We start from the raw sequence: 23,762 nt of genomic DNA on the forward strand, positions 1-23,762 counted from the left end.
TAAAGTAGGGGACTGAGCACACATCCTTGAGGTGCACCAGTGTTGATGTATATGGTGTCAGAAACGTACTCGCCTATTTTCACACATTGGGAGCGGTTGGTTAGAAAATCCAGTATCCAGTAACATAGTGACTTGTTCAATCCAAGATTACACAATTTCAGCAGAAGTGTAATTGGCCGTATTGTGTTGAAGGCTGAACTAAAGTCAATAAAGAGCAGCCGTGCATAGGTGTTTTTATGCTCTAGATGTTCCAACAGTAGGTGAAGCACAATAGCAATGGCATCCTCCGTTGATCTATTTGCCTTATATGCAAACTGGTACCGGTCTAAAGCTGGTGGTATGGCCTTTTTTAGGTGTTTCATGACCAGCCGCTCCAAGCACTTTGCAGGGATGGATGTAAGTGCAACAGGCCTATAGTCATTCAGGCATGTGACATTGGCTTGTTTAGGGACAGGAATAATTGTTGCTGCTTTAAAACATAATGGAACCCATGACCTGGACAGTGACAAGTTGAAGATCCTGGTAAAAACTTCTGCTAGTTCGTATGCACAGTCCTTTAGCACCCGTCCCAGTACTCCATCCGGACCAGATGCTTTCCTCGGATTGATGTTACCTAGGCAAAGTCTCACTTCATGAAGGCTCAGGACTGGTGACATATCGTCGTGGGAGGGCAAGTGGGGGCACAAAGCATCCTTGTTCTCCCTATCAAAGCGTGCATAAAATTGGTTTAATTCAGCCGCCACAGTGGATGAACCATTCACAAAGGCTGATGTTATTCCCTTGTAATCCGAAAGTGCCCTTATTCCCTCCCACACCTGTCGTGAGTCAGTGTAGGTGTTAAAATGAGCTTCAATCATTAATACATACATACAAAATACATACAAAAATACATACATTAAATATGTAATTTTTGTGATCAAAGATAAGTTTTAAGAGATAAAATGATTGAGTAGAGGGGGACTTTAAGAGAAAGCTTGGAACGCCTACCAGTTTCATTCATTTTTGTGTGCTAATGTCTTTTAATAACAATGCAATTAGACAACAATCATAAGATTTACAAGGCACGCATCACTGGACGTACTGTGAACATGAAGAGATTGTAACTCTGGCTCTCAGGATCCAGCCGAAACAGTTTTGAGGTTAATTTTATTTTGTCTCTATGGAAAATAGTGATTATATGTTGAATATCAAAGTTTTTTATGTCTGTTTATTAATGAGGGATTTGTGGACACATCAATGTTTTTAGAATTGTGGAGTAAAAGTTATAGTTTTTATTTTGAAGTAAAAAGATACAATTAGACCCTTTGGGTAAGATGGCACAGTAAGGCCCAAATGTCGTGTTGTTATAGTGTTATTATTTTTAAATTTAATAAATATTGTAATTAATGGGATTATTATTTAATATTTCCATGAATTAGATGTACATTCTAGACATCTTTCCTTTCAATAAAACTTAGATGTTAAATGAGTTATCTGTTTCTATTATGACATATCTTCAATTAAAATATGGGCAAGAAAATATGTAAATATTCATATGCCTGTATATGCAAGTCATAGAATAATTTTACCTTTCAGATAAATCTCTTACTCTGATTTGTCTGGTTGTTCAATGGACAACTTGCACTGAAGTTCGTGACGCACTTCCGTTTGGAAATAGTACATCTCACTTATTACCGGTTATGTTTACTTTCAATCTACTGTAATCAATGAGTTGAACAAACGCCACCTAAAATGAGTGTCTGCAATAAGATTTAAAAATTTGGACATTTTTATTGTCAGAATAAGGGATATTCTGATGTTTCTGTGTGCAGAATTTTCCAAACTCATCGAAACATGAAGTTATAATCCAAACCAAGTCGATCTGAGAAAGTAAGATCAACTTGATTTTAAATCAGCATCACACTATTGATCCATATTACAATATTTAATGAGCAAGATAAAAGTATGGGGGAAGTAGTGCTGGTTCTGTGTGCCACTTACTATTTTCACTGGAGGAGAAAGAGCTCTCTCCAGTCTTTTCTGCCTCCGTTCCTCTCGCCTTCCAACTATAAACACAAAATACACAATTTTTAATAAGCAGGAATAATTTCCGACTTTACACAAATACCCATTTAAATGCTTAGGATGTTTGCGTTGTAAGACTGTTCAGGGAGACTTTAGATTTTAAACCGGTGTCTCGTTATTTAATGTTTTCTCAGTCAAATCATACAATTTCCAATTGATTCAATAGAACGCGTGAGCTAGGAAATACCAATATGGCGGCACAGTGGCGTCACTGTTTATGACGTCATGAGCTATCCAGTCATTCTATATACACTCACCTAAAGGATTATTAGGAACACCTGTTCAATTTCTCATTAATGCAATTGTCTAATCACATGGCAGTTGCTTAAATGCATTTAGGGGTGTGGTCCTGGTCAAGACAATCTCCTGAACTCCAAACTGAATGTCAGAATGGGAAAGAAAGGTGATTTAAGCAATTTTGAGCGTGGCATGGTTGTTGGTGCCAGACGGGCCGGTCTGAGTATTTCACAATCTGCTCAGTTACTGGGATTTTCACGCACAACCATTTCTAGGGTTTACAAAGAATGGTGTGAAAAGGGAAAAACATCCAGTATGCGGCAGTCCTGTGGGCGAAAATGCCTTGTTGATGCTAGAGGTCAGAGGAGAATGGACCGACTGATTCAATCTGATAGAAGAGCAACTTTGACTGAAATAACCACTCGTTACAACCGAGGTATGAGACGATTACCGGTTTCACGATAAACCACGATAAAATATACTGACAGTTAGTATTATCGTTTAAAATTTAATTATCATTAAAACCGTGTTTGATTATCGCGATTTTAATAACTCACTGTAAATCCTGTCAAGCCAGCAACAGTCTGACGCAGGCGCAGCGCGCAATGTTTTTTTTTTTTTTTCCCAGAAGGAATGGCGGAAGGCAGTGAGATTTTTCGTGTTCGGGAGATTTTTCAGCCTTTTAAGAGGACGAAATCTGAGGTGTGGTCATATTTTGGCTTTTACAAAAGTCCTGAGGGAAACTTGATCGAGGATGGTCACCCTGTCTGCCAAACAAAAAGTCGCTGCAATAGAAACACTTCAAATCTTCCGAGTCGTCTTGTGTGACCATCACCCACTGTTGTATAGCGAACGCAAGGCAAGTTAGCTTTGACCTCAATACCAAAACTACGTCTGGGAAATAATTGGGCACGAAATGTTGTTTTGAGTTGAAATATTTTGTCACTCACTTAAAGACGTGAAGCTTCCGCGAAGAAAAGTTTGCAGCAAGTGGCTTTGAGCCAAAGACGAACGAACAACTTCAAGCAAGACTATTATTAAGAGTGACATTTTAAGGGATACTAATGTATAGTTTCATTGTACACTTGTTACACCGATTTTATTTTTACCACATAATTACGGGGACATATTGAATTGAGATTAATGTTTTAAATCTTACTCGTTTATAAATCCATTTTGTACAGCGTACAAAACAATCGTCCAGACAAGATGATCACAACAATATTATCAAACTCTGTAAACAATAAATCAACTCCGATAAAACGGGAGACGCAAGACGGCAAGTTGTATTTGAATGAAACAAGAGCGCGCATCCGTTGTGACACATGGATGTGCGCCGTGTAATAATGCTTTGCTATTGACGGCGGTCATTATAAAGAAAAAAGGAAATGCCACAGAATAGAATCTTGCTTAAAAAACTGCATAGAGCTGCTTGTTTTATTTGTTGTTTGTTAATTTTCAAATATAAAACTTGTTGAAATGTTTTCAGTGTGAGCATCAGTTCTTTATGAACACTTTACTAATTTTAACAAAACCGTGATAATATTGATAATCACGATAATTTTGGACACTATAATCGTGATATGAAATTTTCATACCGTCCCATCCCTACGAGGTATGCAGCAAAGCATTTGTGAAGCCACAACACGCACAACCGTGAGGCGGATGGGCTACAACAGCAGAAGACCCCACCGGGTACCACTCATCTCCACTACAAATAGGAAAAAGAGGCTACAATTAGCAAGAGCTCACCAAAATTGGACAGTTGAAGACTGGAAAAATGTTGCCTGGTCTGATGAGTCTCGATTTCTGTTGAGACATTCAGATGGTAGTCAGAATTTGGCATAAACAGAATGAGAACATGGATCCATCATGCCTTGTTATCACTGCGCAGGCTGGTGGTGGTGGTGTAATGGTGTGGGGGATGTTTTCTTGGCACACTTTAGGCCCCTTAGTGCCAATTGGGCATCGTTTAAATGCCACGGCCTACCTGAGCATTGTTTCTGACCATGTCCATCCCTTTATGGCCACCATGTACCCATCCTCTGATGGCTACTTCCAGCAGGGTAATGCACCATGTCACAAAGCTCGAATCATTTCAAATTGGTTTCTTGAACATGACAATGAGTTCACTGTACTAAAATGGCCCCCACAGTCACCAGATCTCATGGGTGGAACGGGAGCTTCGTGCCCTGGATGTGCATCCCACAAATCTCCATCAACTGCAAGATGCTATCCTATCAATATGGGCCAACATTTCTAAAGAATGCTTTCAGCACCTTGTTGAATCAATGCCATGTAGAATTAAGGCAATTCTGAAGGCGGAAGGGGGTCAAACACCGTATTAGTATGGTGTTCCTAATAATCCTTTAGGTGAGTGTAGATCAGTGGGTTAAACCCATGAATCAGTGGTTTTTACTTTTTTTTACCTGATCTCTGCTCAGTTTTGTAGAGGTTTAAAGAGTTGTAGTTAAAAGTCTCTGATTGGTCTGATTAGCCAAGCTTTCCATTAAACAAACGTAACAAACTAGGCATTTAATATTTAACACATATTATACAGACACTTCTTATTTAATATATTCGATGATATGTTCATTGCATTTAATAGATTACACTTTCAATAAAACATTTTCAATTGGTTTGTGGAAATGTTTTTGTGCATGTTTTCACTGTTCTGGCCAGCAGGGGTCGCCAGCGTGTCGTGTTTCGAGCGATTCGAAACAGTGAATCATTTGGTGAAGCAAAGTTTCTAAAAGCTTCGTTTTTTCCCGACGCTTCACACGCCTGTCCAGCTGGTGGCAGTAATGCTGGTTCTCTAAGCGCTAAAAAACCCCTTTAGGTGGATTACGAAGAAGAAGTTTCTTTTCTTGATGAACGCGATCCGCTGGACAGTCAAGAGAGCCGTCAGTCACGTGTTAATAAACAAAGACCACCTGATGAAGAAGATGAAGAAGATCGGGACTCATAACGGCACCTTTCACTGTGATGAAGTTCTGGCGTGTTTCTTTCTGCGACAGCTGCCGGAGTATAAGGTGCATTCACATGAAACTCGCTCGGTCAGAGTAGCAGGGAAATTATGGGAATACAGACACAAGATATGTTTTGAGATGTCTATGATACAGCATGCCAAAAGATTGTATCGGACCCTTCATATGTGTTGTGTTCAGACCATAGACTGTAAAAAAGACGATGCATACAGGGCCCCGTTATGCAAGCATAATCGCTATAAACATTCGTTTGATCCATTGTCGACAAAACTGATAAAAAAGCAACTCCAGTAAGGTGATACAACTGCATGTGTTGGCGGAGTAGAGGTAATGTAAATACAGGAGTTGCATGCTTTTTAGGTAATTTATGAACTAATAGTGTTTATCTTTTTATTATCATTTTGTTTTTATTTAGTTTAGGGAAGGATGTTTTATGTGGAATGAATACTAACGTTTGAATGGTGGGTGTTTGTGGTGGGTTGATGTTGCAGCACTTCTCTCATCTAAGACACATTTCTCCTACTGGAGACAATAATAAAGTACCTTGACCTTGACCTTAGTTGTCTTTTCTCATTGTCAGGATGCTGAGATCGTGCGCAGCAGAGACTCCTCTGTCCTGGCCGACTGTGATGTTGTGGTGGATGTTGGAGGACAGTTTGATCCCAGTCGTCAGCTCTACGATCATCACCAGAGGTACGTGTTTCATTCAGTCATTTTTATTACATTTTTTGGACATACTTTGAGCTGCGCACACTAAGTATTGTTATTACTTGTAGGCAACAGTCATGAAAAAAATCATGAATATTTGATTAAATTAAGTCATCATATGTGTATATGACCTTCTTCTTTCAGACGAATACAATCAGAGTTATATTAAATAATATCCTGGCTCTTCCAAGCGTTATAATGGCAGTGATTGCAAACACAAACTTCACGGGCTCCGACGCGTTAATAAAGGCCTTCCGAAGCAAAACAATGAGTTTGTGTAATAAAAATGTTCATATTTAAAACATTATGAAGTAAAATAACTATGACATAAGACGAACGTACAGATTACACTTAAGTGTAAAGCGCAACTCATGCGAGTAATGCGACGCACTGCTGGTATTTACCCTACATGATGTCATGAGTTTCGTAAGTTGCGCTTTAGGTGTAAGTAGAGACTGCGTATGTTCGTTTGGCCGGAAGCTAGAATTTTACTTTGTAACGTGTTAAATATGAATATTTTTCTTTCACAAACTCATTGTTTTGCTTCAGAAGGACTTTATTAACCCGCCAGAGCCCGTGAAGTTCATTTATGACGGATGAATGCACGTTTTTGAGCTTCAATCTGTTGGTTGCATTCACTGCCACTATAAAGCTTGGAAGAGCCAGGACATTTAATATAACTCTGATTGTATTCGTCTGACAGAAGAATGTCATACACACCTAGAATGACTTGAGGGCGAGTAAATCATGGGCTAATATTCATTTGAAAGTGAACTAATCGTTATCCTTTAATGACATAATTTTATTTTTGAGTTAACTTTTAAGGACGTATTAGTGAAACGGGAAGAAAAGGATGTTTTGATTGGCCTGCGAGACGCGAGTGAGGATCAGCTGAATTATTCATCAGTGAGTGTGTGAATCTGTGTTTCTTTTCAACAGATGTTTTGCAGAAAGCTTCCACAGCTTGTGTCCAGAGAAGCCCTGGGTGACGAAGCTGAGCTCGGCAGGTTTGGTGTACCTTCACTTTGGCAGACGAGTTCTTGCCGCACTTACGAAGATGGAGGAGGACGACACGCGACTGGAGGTCCTTTATGACAAGGTCAGTTTAAGCTGAACGCGTCAAAGCAGAAATACTAAGCTTTATGAAACTCATCCGGAAATTACAATCAGACTTTTTAGCACTTTTAAAACTAGACTTGATCAAGTGGCATTCACCAGATGTCGTATAGGTCATAAGTTTGACCCATGCTTCTTTGCTTAAAGGTGAAACCCAACTATATCAGAGACAATTTATATAGAGACATGCCACTTCCTCAATCCTCAATACAACTATATAGGGAAAACCTGTAACGCCAAAGATGGCGGTTGTATGCACATGCCCCGCCCCTCCCGCTGGAAAGCCAATCGTCTGCTTTTAACAGTCAAGCCGGGAAACATGTAAGCCTATCGTCTGGTTCCACTGGCGCATGCGCACAGTTGAGGTTTGCGACAGCGGAGACGAGAACCCTTGCGCATGCGTAGTAAAAGCATAACCTGTGGGGAAAAAGGCCTTTTAAACCTTATTTTGGGGCAAAGTCATCAAACTTTTTCAGCGATTTTTATCATATTTTACTGCTGTTTCTATACATGCAGTTTTTATGTCCCGGTGACCAGTGAAACTGCAGTTCTGACTCTCTGCCCATTCATTTAGATAGGAGCCTGGTCTTGTTAGTCCGAAATAGCTGCCCGGAGGCGTTGCCAAGATGGCGGCCGAGTGGCATGACTTGCCTAAAAGGACTTTGACTATATGCATGTTTTGTAAGATTCCCCTACATGTTAAACTTAATTAATTACATCATCCTGGACTTATGGTGCGTTCACGTGCTATGGTAATTATGGTAAATACCAAAAGCCGACGTGGAAAATGCACATGAACACCCCCACATGTGGTATTTTCCACTGGGCAGCTCGTCGAATATTTTGATGCACGAGTTGCCGAGATGAGATAACCTTTGACCTTTTCAAAATGGCGGAGAGCAACGCGAGAGTCGTGAATGGTAAAAATATGTACTTTTCATGATCTAGAAAATATACAGCTTATTATTTACCGTTTGAGTTTTGATAAATCATTCTCTTGCTGTAGCAGATGACTTAAGCAATCTAAAATAGCTTTAGCTAAATAACAGGTCTGGATCTCCATCTTTTTACCACATTACGACAACAAAAGCACTTGAACGCAACACACTGGTAAATACCAGTTCACAAGTGGAAAATATCATATTTTCCATAGCACGTGAACGCACCTTTAATGCAAGTAGAATGCCTTTTTATGAAGTTACCTCACTTAAGGACTTATTTAGAAAGATTATGCCTGAAAAGGGTTTGGATTTTTTTATCATGTTCATTTAAAAAATATTGTATAATATGTTTGTTTGGTCTTCATTTTATTTATATGATATTTGTATTTTTGTAATTGAAAATTTGCCATGAAAATAGCCTTGGATGCTGACATGGCACTTAATAAAACAATGTGAATCTTTAATAAAGCAGAAGTCAGATGTTCCAGCGTCCGACACCTGAAGTCTTCTGTTTCAGATGTATGAGAACTTTGTGGAGGAAGTGGACGCGGTGGATAACGGGATCTGTCAGTATGACGGAGAGGCACGTTACTCGATCTCCACGACCCTCAGCGCTCGCGTCGGCCATCTCAACCCACACTGGAACAGCAAAGACCAGGACACCGAGGTTTGCTGAGAGCACACACACACACACACACACACACACACACACACGTGTTTGATGGGGGGGGGGGGGATCTTTTGGTACCTCACGATTCAAATCGTTTCTTGAGATCACGATTTGATATGTGCATCAGTGTTCCCACGGGTCCTTGGAATCCTTGAAAGTTTGTGATTCTTAAAAAAAAAAAAAAAAAAAGTCAAGGCCCTGGAAAGATTTTGCAAAACAAACACACACAGATATCGGCCCTCGAAAGGGCTTGAATTTATGTTGAGCAAGAAGTTTTCTGGAAAAAAATGTCATATTAATTCCTCCGGTCCGCTAATGTGTTATTCTGCCAGCACTTCGTGGCCTATGCGCACTAGCTTGCTTGATTTACGTTAGTTACGCGCATTTACGCGCCAGTATCATGCGCATGCACAGACCGCGGGCCAGAATACAGTTCTCTTTCTGCTTGAAGTGAAGGAACAATAACACACACAATTATGCCAAAATATCATTTGTCGAGTGTCTTCATAACATAAGAGCAGTCTTATGATGGTCGTAAAGAGTTGTGAGAGAATAAGGCGCGTGTGAGATCCGCGTCTCTGTCAGCAACTCTTAAAGGGCCAGCATCCAATAATGCTTTCCGTCAGTAAAGTTAATCAAAGAACAAAGGGAACAGAGAAAAACACTCAGTGCTCTTGACCAAAGAACTTGTGTAGCTTTAAATAGGATTTTAGTCCATATAATTTATGCAGTGCAGACTGTTTGATAACTTTATTCAATTTCTGTATATGTCCTACCTGTTAGACAGGAAGAGCACAGGTAAATATGACATTTATTATGGGTTTATGTGAGGATTGTTTGAAGTTCACTTAAATTAAAATTAAATAAATTTAATCCAGACATCAATGGCTTATTGATCATTATAGGTGTTATCAATCATTTAGTTGTTGTTGCTAGTTTGAGTTGAGAAATACACATTTCAGAATTATCACTAATCTGTGTGTGCATTTTGCTTTAGAACCAAGCAAAATGACTCATGAAACCATTTGTTTATTATATCGCTATCGCAAAATTGACCTCAATAATCGCAATATGACATTTTCCCCAAATCGTGCAGCCCTATTGTAGTTTACTGTTTTGTGTTACTTTTCTTAGTTGACTGTGGTAGACCGTTTAATAGGGCTAGAAGGGATGAATTCTACTGAATTAAATGTGAACCTTGGAGTTTATTTAGTTTTTTTCCTCCATTTTTGTCAACTCAATATTATAAAACGAATGTCCTTTAAGCGGACTACAATCATTACACACAGACTTCTGTATTAAAGCAAGGCAGATTTTTTTATTTTTTTTATATTAAAAATAGGAACAAAGAAGCAAATTACAAACAAATACTACATGAAAAAATATACACAGTTTTTCAGGTACAGTACCATAGGTTTATTTAACTGCCCTACTACTACCGAAATTGAATAATCAAATGTAGAAATAAAACACTATCTACAATTGTCGCTGTATAAATTAAATATAAATTGAAGATAAAAAAAGGATTTTTGAAATTTGTGAATCGATACAATCGGTAGAAGATAGAATCGCGATTCATATATGAATCTATTTTTTTTGTTCATTTCTCTGTCATTCTTAATTCAGAATAAAAAGTGAATTTAATAAAAATCAGGTGAATCAGGTTATACAGGTGAAACTCGAAAAATGAGAATATCATGCAAAAGTTCATTTATTTCAGTAATTCAACTTAAAGGGTTAAACTAATATATTATGTAGACTCATTACATGCAAAGTGAGATATTTCAAGCCTTTATTTGTTATAGTTTTGATGAGTATGACTTACAGCTTGGTTTTCATAAGCTATAAGCCATAATCATCAAAATTATAACTAATAAAGGCTTGAAATATCTCTGCATGTAATGAGTCTATATAATATATTAGTTTAACCCTTTAAGTTGAATTACTGAAATAAATGAACATTTGCATGATATTCTAATTTTTCGAGTTTCACCTGTATGTTAATCACAGGTTGATATGGTCACAAAAGTTGGTTTATGCAGTAAACTTGTGTCCAAGAGAAAAGGAAGTGCCTGTTTTATGTCAGAATTTGCAGGTATGAGTAAAACAAGAAATAATCTGTTTCATGAACGTGAATCTTCTGTGTGTGTTCTGTAGCAAAGGACAAATACACAATCACAGTTCAGTCCATTACAGTGGTTTAGGTCAGGGCTCTGAGGTTCAAGTGAGTATTATGCATTTTTATAATCATGGTAAGAATATCACTTGACAATAAAACCTTTTACATCGTAGAAGGGTTTCCATAAAGCCCTGGCTCTTGTAGGAGCCGAATTCCAGGACCGTTTGGACTTCTACACGAACGCCTGGCTCCCGGCGAGAGAGGTCGTGCAACAAGCTGTCCAGGCGAGATACCAGGTGATTAATATCTGTGTTTTCAAGCTGGATTCACTGACGCACGACTGCACTCGAGTGTCTGGCTCGCCTGTACTGTCAGAGCATTGCATGATGAAAGATCATTTTCATCATTTCCTCCTTTCCAGAAACCATTTTGTCGCAAATTTGTCGCTCAACCACGTTGGTTAATGATGTCACGCAGGTGTTGGAGTAATTACTACTTTTAATGAATCTGTTTGAGATCAAATAATGATAGATGTTTTGCTATAAATTACGGACACAGCATCTGACGACTAATTCGAATTTTGCTTTATTTCCAGATTCAATCATAGATTCTTAGACACTAGAGCTCGTTCACACATGCGCACTCTTCAAACACGACACTTTAAATCTCTTGACAAACTCAAAGACCTAAAGGACATTAGTATGTATTATAAATAAAGACACGGGTTGCACTGAATGTCAGCTTGCTTATTTTGCTCAAGATCAGGATTTATTGAGTCCACATGTCATGCAAACTGGAAACTCTGCTTCTAACCACAGCTCGAGATCTGTCGCTCAAACACACAACTCTGCGATGCTGTTTGCGAATGTTCGTTGTAACGATGGTTTCGGGAAACACCGACTCGTTGAACTGCTGATAGCCAGTTGGCTAACGAAGCTTTCGGGAAACGCACCTCAGCTCAACAGTCCTTCTAATGTGTTCAAATAAATCAACTACCCAACAGACTCAAAGTTTATGACCCAAACCCAGAATTAGAAAGTAATTGTCATGAGCGGTGTTGTTCCCGTAGGTGGATCCGAGCGGGGAGATCGTGTTGCTGGCTCAGGGTGGCTGTCCCTGGAAAGAGCATCTGTTTTCCCTGGAGAAGGAGATGAAGGTGGACGTGCCCGTTAAATTTGTGCTGTACACGGATCAGAACGAACACTGGAGAATCCAGTGTGTCCCGGCCGGACTGAACACCTTCCAGAACAGGTCTGGCTTTTCCTGACGTCTTCATGTTGAGACTCAGCTTCTGTTGCCTTGTTTTTCAAGAGTGACGTGAGGCTGAATAATGTGAAATAACTGAAGGCCTCATGGCTGCCTTATTGCGTTCACTGTTACTGGTTATAAATTCATTGAAATATGTATTTGCATTGATTGTGTAGGGATGCACCGATATGAACACTTTGGCCGATACCGATATTGCCGATATTAGTGCTGGTCGGTATACCGGTTCATACCGAATACCGGTGTTTATTTTTGTTATGATATGAATTTTTAATATTCCACAATACCGGAGTTTATCGCTTAAACAACGTTAGGAACGCGGTTCGACACTGTTGCACTGTGGTGATGCACAGCTGTGTGTGTTACCAGAGAATGTCTAATATGGGGAGAACTTCCACTCTCAGGGAACCTCCGGCTTCTGAACTGGTTGCAGTTCCACTCTGGTTCCATATGAGGGCGCTCACAGGACGAGTGCAGAATGAATGGATGTCTATGGAGATATACCCCTCAAAATCCACTTCTCAGGATATAGTTTTTTGTCTAGTAATTTGAATGTTGTATTCGAAACGAGATGCAAAGAAATTACACATTGTTGGGTGTTAGATTTTTTAGAGTCACTTGTTTGCTTTAAAAAGTCTTTTAAAATGTCAATGACGTCATACACATCGTACGACCAGAGATACTTCTTAACGGCAATCTTTCAGTCACTTTGGTGCGTTCGCGCTCTGCGCTTTCTTTTCTCTCGAGACAGCTGATACAGGTAAATACACGTGCTAGAAGAGTTTTTGTAAAACTAAAGTTCTTAACATTCTGGTCCGTAATCAGTCCTTCACTGACCAACCAGCGTTCATTAGCAGAATGCTAGCGTGTTATGGGCAACAACAACTCAACCTGTAAGAAATCGAAAGGACATAAGCACTCGTTCATTCAACTTTCGACCTATAACCCATGTTGAACTTGCAAAACCTACAATCAAATCTGAGATTTCTCAACGCCAATCGGGTGAAAGAGACAACTTTAGCCGTCTAGCTCCATAGACTCCCATTCATTTTGCACTCGGGCGATCGCCCCCAGTGGAACTCTGGTGGAACTACAACCAAAATTCGGTACAATAGGGCTTAATAGGGAGTGGCCAGGCTCTCCGTAGACGGGCTCTGGTGTTACTGAGCGTGACGGTGAAGATGGAGAGGTTAAACAATAATTGAAAGCTGTCAAATTATATTAGTGTTTCCCATACATTGGTTCACGATATCAACACAGCCTTTTGGAAAATCTATTAGTGGTTGGCATTGACATCTTTGAATAAACATGAGCACTGCACGTTTCACAGTCAAAACGCGGTGCGGGTGTTTTTTTATATGAATGTATCTCAAGTGAACTGAACTGAACTGAACTGAACTGAAGTGAAAGTCTTTAGAAAAGTTGTTATTTTGATTGAATCTTTCTTTATCTTTTCCTGATAAAGCAGCGTTTATGAGCCGTTACCGGGGAAACCGCTGTTTCTGCCGCTCCTAAAGCGCCTCCTGCTGGAACCTGTTTGAACAGCCTTGCAAACCTTTGTTAATACTATTGTGTATTTTTTTTCTACAATATGTGAATATTGATCATGACGGTAAAATAGGGTATTCATAAGTCAATCTACTGCAGTATTTCCTCTCTCCCTCAGTAGAAAATGTGGTTAACACCCAGTCATTTTTGAGAAAAATAATAATACCGCCATATACCGTGAAACCGGTATAATTTAAAAAAATACCGTGATATGGATTTTTGGTCATACCACCCAGCACTAGCCGATATATTGGCCGATAATCTAAATCCAAATTTTTGTATAATTTGAGCCTGATTACAAAAACAAGTCTCATCAAAAGCCATGACCCAAAGACAATTATAATGTTCTCATTGTAATTTAATGTACCCTATATTAACTATTAACTGTTGCACTTATTATTTTCCTTTTTTTTTAAAAGTGATTCCAATCATATTTCAAGCAATTCAAAGCCGAATGAAATAATCCGTTATTTATCAGCTTTAATATATCTGCCAAATTTTCGTATTGGGCCGATAACGATAACATTTAAAATGAACATATATCGATAGATACCGATATGTCGCGCATTACTAATTGATTGTAAGTTTCCGCTGATGATGTGTTGTGTCTCTAGGTTGAGTATTTTGGAGGAATGGCGAGGTGTCCGGGACGAAGCGCTGTCCAAACTCAGTGGTATTCCTGGATGCATCTTCGTCCATGCCGGTGGTTTCATTGGAGGGAACAAGACGAAGGAGGGCGTTCTGGAAATGGCCAAAAGAACGCTTCAAACGGCACCCAAACCTTTACACAACAACTGACACACACCTGTAATTCACCTTCACGTCACACAGCTCTCATGAAAACCAATAAATGCAAAACTGTATTTAATTTCTTGTTTGTATTCACTATGAAAAAAATGGTGGATTATTCACAATATATATTATTTCTGCATCCTGTTGGAGAAAATTAATTTCACATGAGGATCAGTGAAAAACAGCAGCCTAGACATTTACAGTGATCTGCGTAACCGTTTACAGATGATGAAAATACTGACCTTGTTCTTGGCCTAATAAATGAACCGTTTGGTGGTCAGACAGAAGTTGGAAGGGGATATTTGTTTTTCCAATGACCCTACAAATTACATTAAACCATCAAAATATGCGGAAAATATGTTGTTGTTTTTTTAAATATAAGGGAAGAATGAAACACTAAACTTGGTTAAGGTATTTGTCAGGCAAAATGATTTGGCAAAAAAGGCAAACAACAGTTACAGGTTTTATTTTACTATGCAAAAAAAAACCCATAGAAAAACAAAAAGCTCACAGAAAAAGCATACATTGACTACAGCATAATCAGTTTTTCATATTTAACTAGTTATTTGGTCTCTGCACATGTGTTCATAATTTCTTTGTATGAAAGCCTGGCCCAAACAAGACATTTGACTTTTAGCACAACTATGCAAAATGATTACATTTTGCATAACTGAATAAAGGGTAAAGATGTCCATTTTTCCTAGGCTGGACATCACTTTGGCCAATACTGTAATAATTGACCATCTTTACTCCTTGCTGTGCTTAAACTGAAACCTCAAAGGCTGATTTATGTGTAACTAAAAAGTACTCTTAAACTTTAAACATATAGCGTTTGTGCTGGGTTGAACCAGACTGCTCAATTTTTACTGTGTCCTGGTTTTGTTTTTTGGCAAACGTGTACTTTTTCTGTCACTTCTAAGTGTCAGACATGCATTTCCTGAAGTGATTCCTGGGGCCTCGTTCAAATCAAACTTAAGCACACACGGAATTGAACTTAAGGTCGTTTCCACGACACAGAATACAGCCTTTTTTGTCTTTTTCATGGATCAGTGTGAAGTGAACGGGGTTCGTTTTGACAATGTTGTCTTCTGTGTTTTTAGTACAACGTTGTCGTGTAAACGTACCCTACATTTACTGTTTAGTAGTGTAAAATCGGTAGCCTACTGCTGGTGCATAATCCGCTTTTCCTCAACTTGTCCTTGTGGCAGAGACTCCGAGAGCGGGCATTTGGAAATCTAAACTATTCTGCCGCTCGCTGTTCTCAGGTAAAGCCTTTGGACTGGTGATGACAATGGCATTTATCTGAAACCATGCATTCATTCAGCTGCGCACAATTTCAAGATCATTTGCGATTTACAGACATCTATGGAAACTTGTTTAAAAAATAAAAAAGGTAATTGCGAGATGTAAACTCAAAATTACCAGATAAAAAGTCATAATTGTGAGATAAAAAGTCGCAAAACACTTTCTATTTTATTTATTTATTTCAGTGGCGGAAACAAGCAGACATTTCTCTTCTGGAAGACAAGTGGAAAACGTTCTCTGAATCACACGTATTGGAGAAATCGTAAGATCAAATGTTATACGGTTTCTTCAACATTTTATAAATGAGGCCCATTTGATGTGTGGATGGAAGTTCTGGTTTCCTTTAGCACTGCCTGAGCGCCATGTTTTTCTCATTTGTTCCAGGTAGGCTACGATGAAGGTAAGCCTCAGTGACTACAGCAGCCGTGATGTTTTCATCTTTGTTGTTTCTGTGAAGTAAGGGTGGTATATTTACAGGGGGTTGTTGCTCAAACTTGCAGTGACGTAGGCCTACTGTACTGCAGATCACCTGTGTTTCTTCTTTATGATGGCCACGATGTGACACACACACAACACAACACACACACATACACACGTGTCTATTACTGTAATGTCACTTTCAGCTGCTCTTCAAAGAAACTCCAGAAGGTGTCAGGATTTATCTACTATACTGTATCAATAAGTCTGCAAGTAAGTCCAGCAAGTCTTCATGTGTCCAGTTCCTCTGTGCTCTTCTGGATTGTTTTCCCGGATGTCATTGAGGTTAAAGGGTTAAAAATAAATGAACAAATAAATATGACCATTATAGCCTCACCCAGGTTGGGGTCAGACCAGATCATCTCTGGTAAATGTGACAGTATGTGCCCTTATTTAATTGTGGCCTAGGCTACTCACATTTGATATTATTATTTGCTTGTAAGTCGATCTCCCGCATCACACTGGACCAAACAGCCGCTGTCACAAGCTCTTTTCTGACCCCAAACAGAAATAAAGTGTTACCCATTGTTTTCAAACTTAACTCTTTCCCTACCACTGACTACATTTTCCAGCAATGCATGTTTTCACTGTTATACGGTACGGGGACACCACATCTTCTGAAGGAGTTCAGAATCTCCTGATCAAAACACATGCGAAGAATAAGAAATTGATAAGAAAATGAATGCATGAAACTAGAATAAAACAGTTTTTTTGTCGTTTAAAAGCAGAAACTTTGTTCTTTCTTTTGATAAGTTGCATGTTCAGATATTCAAACAACAAAATATTCTGGGGGCCATGACATTTTTGTAAAAATAATCAAAACTGCTGCTGGTGGCTTGCACCGAGAGCCGCTGACCTGCATAAATCCATTTATGACATTACTTTTCACTCTAATATCCTCACTGAATCACAAAGCCATGCCGTAAGAAAAACCATAGAAGATATACCATCATTATTCTATTTATTTCATAGAAACGATTTCTATCTGTTATTGCTACGGTAAAAAGTCATAGAAAAACAGCACAAATGTACAAGTTGAAATTTACTTTACATAAATACACTAACCAGACTGACAGATCCTACTCTGTGCTACTGCACACTGTATTATTTGTACACATTATCTGAAATATGAATCACCGTCATAATGAACTATTTAACTTAAGCTGTGATGCTATATTTTTTCTTTATTTTCAAAAAAAAAAAAAAAAACAGACAAAATAGATCAACCCACCTATGTAACCCATACTATATAACCGAACAAAGATGTACTATCCTTTTATTTTAGCAAAAACAGCAACTTAAAGCACCACAACGCACATACTGTAAGCAAGATGGGTTGATGCGCTTGAGTAGCTCTTACCCTATATCTAAGAGTGCATCTAAAACCAAAGGAAGAAAAAAAGTTGTACATTTCTAACATTTGCATTCATTAAAACCATAACACAAGAAAATAAAAGCAATAATAAGACAGCTCTTAGCTTTTCCACTATCACATACTGTATATAGGTTTTCAAAGGACAGGAGACCGGTTGAAGGTCATTTTATCAAATGTGCTTGGGGCCGATCGACAAAGTGATATTGAGTCGGATGGAGGAGGTAAAAGAACTGAATTTATCTTTTAATAACTAATGATCTTTCCAAACGGAAGTGAATCAATCAAAGCTAACTTTAGCTGGACAATAACTTTATTCTACATCAACTGTAAAGCCTAAACTCTGTTACTGTAATCTCCTGTTATCACTGTAAAGCTGCTTTGAAACAATCGATATTGTTAAAAGCGCTGTTTAAATGAAGGTGACTTGACTTGACTTTGGATTCTAGCTTAATGCTGACTTTACAAAATAGTAAGGCATTACTTTTTCTGTAATTGTTCTGTCCAGCATGAGGTAGCTTAAAAATAAAATTCAAACCTGGGCTACAGACCACTTATGTGAAAGGTCTCCTATAGTACATTTAATACTGAAGTGAGAAGACTGTAGAAAGAAAGCCTAACTTCAGCGTGCGCGCACAAATACACAAACGAACAAATGTCTATTATATATCTGGTCGTTGGAAAAATGCAGGGTGTTTAATAAGATTAGCACCATTGATTATGTTTTAATGCACAGCAATTTACATACACTGTGGCGACAAAAAGACGAACACTTGCATGTGGTTGTCAAAGTTCAGGCTGTTGTAAAATCATAGAATAATCGTAGATGAAAATGCTAACATTCTACACTGATGTACAACACTTCATCCAAATGCACGGGAGGGGGGGTGTAGCACCTTAACAATAAATAAATAAAACCAAGACACACTTCTACTTCTGTCATTTTCGCTGGCATACTCCCTTATGTACCGTTGGGTTGGATTGTGAGATTTTCCCAGAGGGCCGAGGGTTGAGATGGGAGATTGTCTGCCGGTCAGTCACAGATGAACTGCTAGTGCCTATCAGTGCATATCCTAAAAAAAAAAAATCTTTCGGAAGCACTTTTCCATCTAGTCATAAAAAGATGTCCCACTTATAAAAATGTCTAGTTCTTTAGTTCCTCTCTTTCTTTGTTCCTCACTCTCGAGTGTGTGTGTTGTCTCTCTCGTTCGTTCTGTATCCAGGTTTCATCTTTACAAGAAACAGACGGCGCCCACGTCCACTCCAAACTCCTGATTTGCTCCTCCAATATCCATAGGTGCAATGTCTACAATGGGTAGGCGCGAAGTCTTCTGTGATTTGTACTCGATGACCGTCTTGCTCCATTGTCCTGTGTGTTTCTGTAGGGACAAAAGACCTCAACTGTAAAGGGACTGTTTTCATTCCAAAGCAAAAACGCATTGTGTGTGAATGGCCTCAAAGAAAACGCAAGATAAACCTTCTCACATTTTAGTTGCCATTTAATACATCAGATCTCTGTTTGAGAATGTGTCTCTCTTCTTGTACAATGATCCCGTCACACCTGGTATTAAGATGCGTTTTGGACGATCGGATCACAAGTGGACGACGCTAAATACAGGTGTAAATGGGGTCTGAAAAGTTTTGAGCTTGTCCACTTTTGACCACTTCCAGAGGTAGTCGAAAACGCATTCGATCGGATTGCTTTCGTAGTGTAAACACTCATGTGGTCGAATGTGTTCCAACGGCCACAATAGACGCTACTCTCCGCCTACTGACCTAATGTGTAAACACTACAGGAAGCGGACAAGCCAGACGGGATTTGAACTTTGTCGGCTGAAGATGCAAGTTTGGTTTGAAGACGACAAACGTACCAAGCACAATGTCAGAGCAGAAACGAAAGCTGATGCTCTCCGTACGCCGCGTTTATATGTAAATTGCACAAGCTTATTTTGTCCATTAGATCGAAAGATCTGAAAAAACACATTTACCCGCCCATAGACCCTCCCCTTGAAGAAATCAGGACAGAAGCGGTCGAAAGTGGACAAAAGAGACGGATTAAAACACCAGGTGTAAACGGGAATGTGTCTCCCTCGTCTATTTGTGATCCGATCGACCAAAACTCATCTTAATACCAGCTGTAAACAGGGCCATTGTCACTTAATAATAGTCAGTAATTACGTTGATTCAAGTCATTTAAAGGCCGTGACACACCAAGCTGACGTCAAAGAACTAGTGGTGATAAAACTGACTGTGTTGTCGCCTCGCGTCACCTGCGTCTCAGTTAAAAGCTGCGCTTGAACACACCAAAAGGATTAAAGGCAACTGTCAACTAATGTGCGTTATACGCCTCTGTGTAATGAAATAACTGTCTGTATCAGCAGGTATCAATAGTCCATATTCTGCATTCAAAACTAGAACAGCGTATATATAAACCGAATTGAATATCAATCACGCCGATCGCTTTCATCATTCCGGTGGCTCATGTTGTTATGAAAATATTCGAGCATTGAAAGATAAGCTCAGGTAAGATGACGTAAAACTAGAACAGCTTTCTGTACCGTCTTGACTTCTTTGTTTGCTTTCATCACTTTCGCTTTTATAATCGTGCATTGACTTGTTCGCCATGCCGAACAGCAAATCAGATTTCCCTCACCGACAAGGCCAACAGATGCTGATTCAACATCCTTAATCGGCCAAAATATCCCCCGACGGGGTCTGACTAGTGCCGACAGTGCAGAAAACTGGGATGACTGACACTTAACAACGGCCCAACCTTGGTGTGTCAGGGCCTTAAGCGTCAAGCACACCAATACTCCCTGAGTTTGTGTATCACACTGCAATGATAGCACAACCAGTGAGGACAACAACACGAAGGCCCTGTTTACAGCCGGTATTCAGATGTGTTTTGGTTAATCCGATCACAAGTGGACGGCGCTAGATACAGGGTAAACAGAGTCTAAAACGTTTTGAGCTTGTCCACTTTTGACCACTTCCAGAGGTAGTCAAAACGGATTTCTTTCATAGTGTAAAAGCTCATGTGGTCGAATGTGCTCGAACAGCCACAACTCATTTACTTGTGATCCAATCGACCAAAACGCAACTTAATACCAGGTGTAAACAACAGGGCCTAAGGTGCGATGTCTACTTACTCCCTTTGTATCATTTTGCATCAACTTTTACAGGTTACATTCAATTCCGGAATTTTCTTTAAATTCTTGATTCCCCGGCCTATTCAAAAGAGGTCAAAAGCGATTCCTCACCTTGCAACCATCCTCAAGAACACTGTATGTGAAGCGACTGTTGCCCTCCGCTCGGATTTCCACATCATTGGATCCCTGGAGCAGTAGAGCTTTCTTCAGGTTTCCAGTGGCCTCGTCCATATAGGCAATGCTGTTCTTGCAGTGGTATGTGAGGTTCTGCGAGGCCTCTGTGGACAGCAGTCTCAGGAACGTCATCTGAATACTTGCTGTATTAGGTGCCAGATTGTCGTCTCCATAGCCAAACTGTGGCAGTGAAAAAGAAAAGAGAGTCCATTAGCCAGAGATCATCTAAATCCTAAAGAATTGTTCTGAAAATGGTCCTCAAGAAACTCACATTGAATCCACCATTCATGGCTTCTCCAAACCAAACATGTTTGCGTTCAGAACCCTTGGTAGTCCACCAGTTCTTGCGTGGGATGTTGGCGGGTTTTGGATAGACGCAAGTCTCACCGGTCTCCATGTTGCAGAACACCTTGATAGCATCAACGGTGCAGCCCTGGTTAGGATCAATCCAGTATTCACCTAAAGAGAGAGTAAACTTTCTTAATACCACACATTTTACCTATAGTCCTCCCACATGAACTCCACTGTTAGGCCGCATTTACATCTTTTAAAAGTGACCCATATCTGATATATTTTATAATAATGATATCTATCATTTACACTACACTTGGCGAAACGAACAAAAAATTAACATTATGATATCAATAAATCAATTTCAGTAGTACACACGTCTAATTTATAGACATGGAATTCATAGAAACATTTTTAATGCAATAGTTTAATCCTTATCAAAATCATTATATAGTACAAATTCTTCAAGACAGTGATTGTTCACAGATCCACTATACAAGTTAGTGTGTACTAACGGTCCCGTGGTAGAACGTTATGGGAGGTTATGGGTTCCAATCTCTCCTTGTATAGGTTATTTTTCCTCATTAAAACCAAATGTGTTCATCAGAGATTGTACATCAAGAGCAGGGACATGTTTGTTTTCATTTGATTTTGTGATTTCACTGGAACGAATAGAGAGTCTCCACAACGGGACTGAAGCACGAGCCGTCGGGCACTCTGGATGATTTCAAACGCAACACATTTCAGCGCTAGATCGCCTCTGATTTAACACAAACGAACGAAATTAATACTCTGCTAGTCAACTAGAGATGTTTTATTTGTTATAGATATATCTGTTCTGCGAAATGTTTCAAAAAGTCACTTTTTTCAATGACGTACGACTCGCATTGACAGGGGAATATACGATCTGTCCGATTACACGGCAGACACAAATGCACATGCAGATTTATTTCCACATATGAACGAGGCCTGAAACTGATCTGAGAATATCGTGATCCATGAACTTTTTTCCTGCTTACACGTTTGTGGGTCATATCCGATCTGTGCCACATGGGAGGGACAAAATCGGAATTGGGTCACTTGAATCATATAGTGTAAAACCGGCCTTAGTGTTTGGCGTTAACCACACATGCTCTAACTGACGCAAACTCACCGCTCTTCCAGTCTGGGTGGCAGAGCTTCAGGTCTCTGCAGGTCCGGGCCGGGCTCTTTTTAGTCCCGTCCGGGCTACGAATGTCCTCAACCTGGTTGTTCAGGGATTTCAGAGTGGCGTCCACCTCTGCATCGTGCTGATGGTTGCCTTCAGCGGCCTGGTCTGCCCTCATGTACCTCAAGGGATCAGGACCCTTTTCAGGGTGAGACAGACCAGCAAACGCAGACATGTCGATGCCAGGTCCCGGTGGGCCAGGAAGACCGGGGGGTCCAGGATTTCCAGGGGGGCCCTTTGGAGAAGCATTGTATTTTACTGACAATTATTTACTATTATGTGACCTTCATTATAAGCAGACTTTTTATCAGAATATTTAAAGTGCCCCTGTTATGCTTTTTTGGATATTCCCTTTCATGTGGTGTGTAATAGAGCTGTTTGTGAATGTAAAAGGTCTGGAAGGTTTCAAGGTGCAGATAAATTGAGTTTTTGTCTCCTGAAAGAAGGAAGTGATTCTGAACTGAAGCGAGTCATAGGTATTTCCAGTCTCACTTCCTGCTGAATATGCGTAGGTTTGTAACAGATTTGCATAATGCCAGTCTATGTTCTTCATCGGCTGCCGTGAACAACGTCTACTTTGACCCTCAAACACTGTAGTTGTATCTGAGACTGGAAGAGTTTGGCTCGTGTTGTTCATGTGGAGAAGACGCTGTTTTCTGCTGACAAAGCAAATCCATTTTGATGAGATTGAAACGGTAAAACACACGCCATCGTTACTGTTCGTATCACTGTGTATCAAGTGCTGAGATTCAGATATGCTAATGAGCTTTTGGTTTCTGACATGGCTGCCCAATCACAAAAGACTGGCCCATCTGAGCAATCAGAGCAGAGCAGCTCTCAGAGAGGCGGGGTTTAGAGAGACTGAATCCTTGAACGAAGCATTTCAGACACTGAGAGAAAACAGCTGATGCTGCAGCGGATATTATGAGAAAATTTTCTTTTTACCTTGGATGAATGTAATGTAAACCTATTTTAAGAGAAGCCAATACCTGTAAACGAGCATAATAGGGGCATTTAAAGACCAGCATTTCCCAACTATGGTCCTGGAATATTCCCAACAGCAAACATTTTGGGAGTACCTCATATCTAGTCTTTACTAACTGACTGACCAGTTGAATCAGGTGTTTTTAAGTAGGGTGGCAACCCAAGTGTAAAGTGTTGGATACTCCAGGAAGGTTGGGAACCAATGTGTAAATCTAGTGTTCGCTTCGGTACTCACGGATGGCCCAGTCTCTCCAGAACGACCACGAGGTCCGGGGGGTCCAATAGGTCCAGGCAAACCATTTGATCCATCTTTTCCAGCTGGACCAACAGGGCCTGGCGGTCCCTGGAAGGAGAA

General features: G+C 39.7%; 2 protein-coding genes across 3 annotated transcripts in view; one reads left to right on the forward strand and one right to left on the reverse strand.

Annotated features, from left to right (window-relative positions):
- The first annotated feature begins 5,127 nt into the window (after positions 1 to 5,127).
- On the forward strand, positions 5,128 to 14,522 carry myg1 (myg1 exonuclease). Its single transcript, XM_056252532.1, has 7 exons — positions 5,128 to 5,333; positions 5,869 to 5,981; positions 6,936 to 7,095; positions 8,571 to 8,720; positions 11,016 to 11,138; positions 11,912 to 12,093; positions 14,271 to 14,522. The coding sequence occupies exons 1-7, from the start codon at positions 5,172 to 5,174 to the stop codon at positions 14,452 to 14,454; spliced, it is 1,074 nt and encodes a 357-aa protein (XP_056108507.1). The 5' UTR covers positions 5,128 to 5,171; the 3' UTR covers positions 14,455 to 14,522.
- A 3,740-nt stretch (positions 14,523 to 18,262) lies between these two features.
- Positions 18,263 to 23,762, reverse strand: part of col2a1b (collagen, type II, alpha 1b) — a 63,402-nt gene continuing 57,902 nt past the window's right edge. For both annotated transcript variants that reach the window (XM_056252534.1, XM_056252533.1), the window contains 5 exons: positions 23,643 to 23,750; positions 22,370 to 22,658; positions 21,197 to 21,384; positions 20,863 to 21,105; positions 18,263 to 18,981 (listed from right to left, as the gene is read on the reverse strand). In XM_056252534.1, the coding sequence (XP_056108509.1) occupies positions 18,835 to 18,981; positions 20,863 to 21,105; positions 21,197 to 21,384; positions 22,370 to 22,658; positions 23,643 to 23,750 (975 nt within the window). In that variant the 3' untranslated portion in view covers positions 18,263 to 18,834. The remainder of the gene's footprint in view (positions 18,982 to 20,862; positions 21,106 to 21,196; positions 21,385 to 22,369; positions 22,659 to 23,642; positions 23,751 to 23,762) is intronic.

This window comes from Rhinichthys klamathensis, unplaced genomic scaffold, assembly GCF_029890125.1.
Source record: "Rhinichthys klamathensis goyatoka isolate OS25496 unplaced genomic scaffold, OSU_Roscu_1.1 h1tg000095l_1, whole genome shotgun sequence".
In the NCBI taxonomy this organism is placed as follows: Eukaryota; Metazoa; Chordata; class Actinopteri; order Cypriniformes; family Leuciscidae; genus Rhinichthys; species Rhinichthys klamathensis.

Excerpts from the sequence above, each read along its gene's own strand:
- myg1 (XM_056252532.1), top strand. The coding sequence starts at position 5,172 with ATGAACGCGATCCGCTGGACAGTCAAGAGAGCCGTCAGTCACGTGTTA. Across the intron at positions 11,139-11,911 it reads CTGTCCAGGCGAGATACCAG|GTGGATCCGAGCGGGGAGAT; the intron begins GTGATTAATATC and ends TTGTTCCCGTAG. Across the intron at positions 12,094-14,270 it reads CTGAACACCTTCCAGAACAG|GTTGAGTATTTTGGAGGAAT; the intron begins GTCTGGCTTTTC and ends TTGTGTCTCTAG.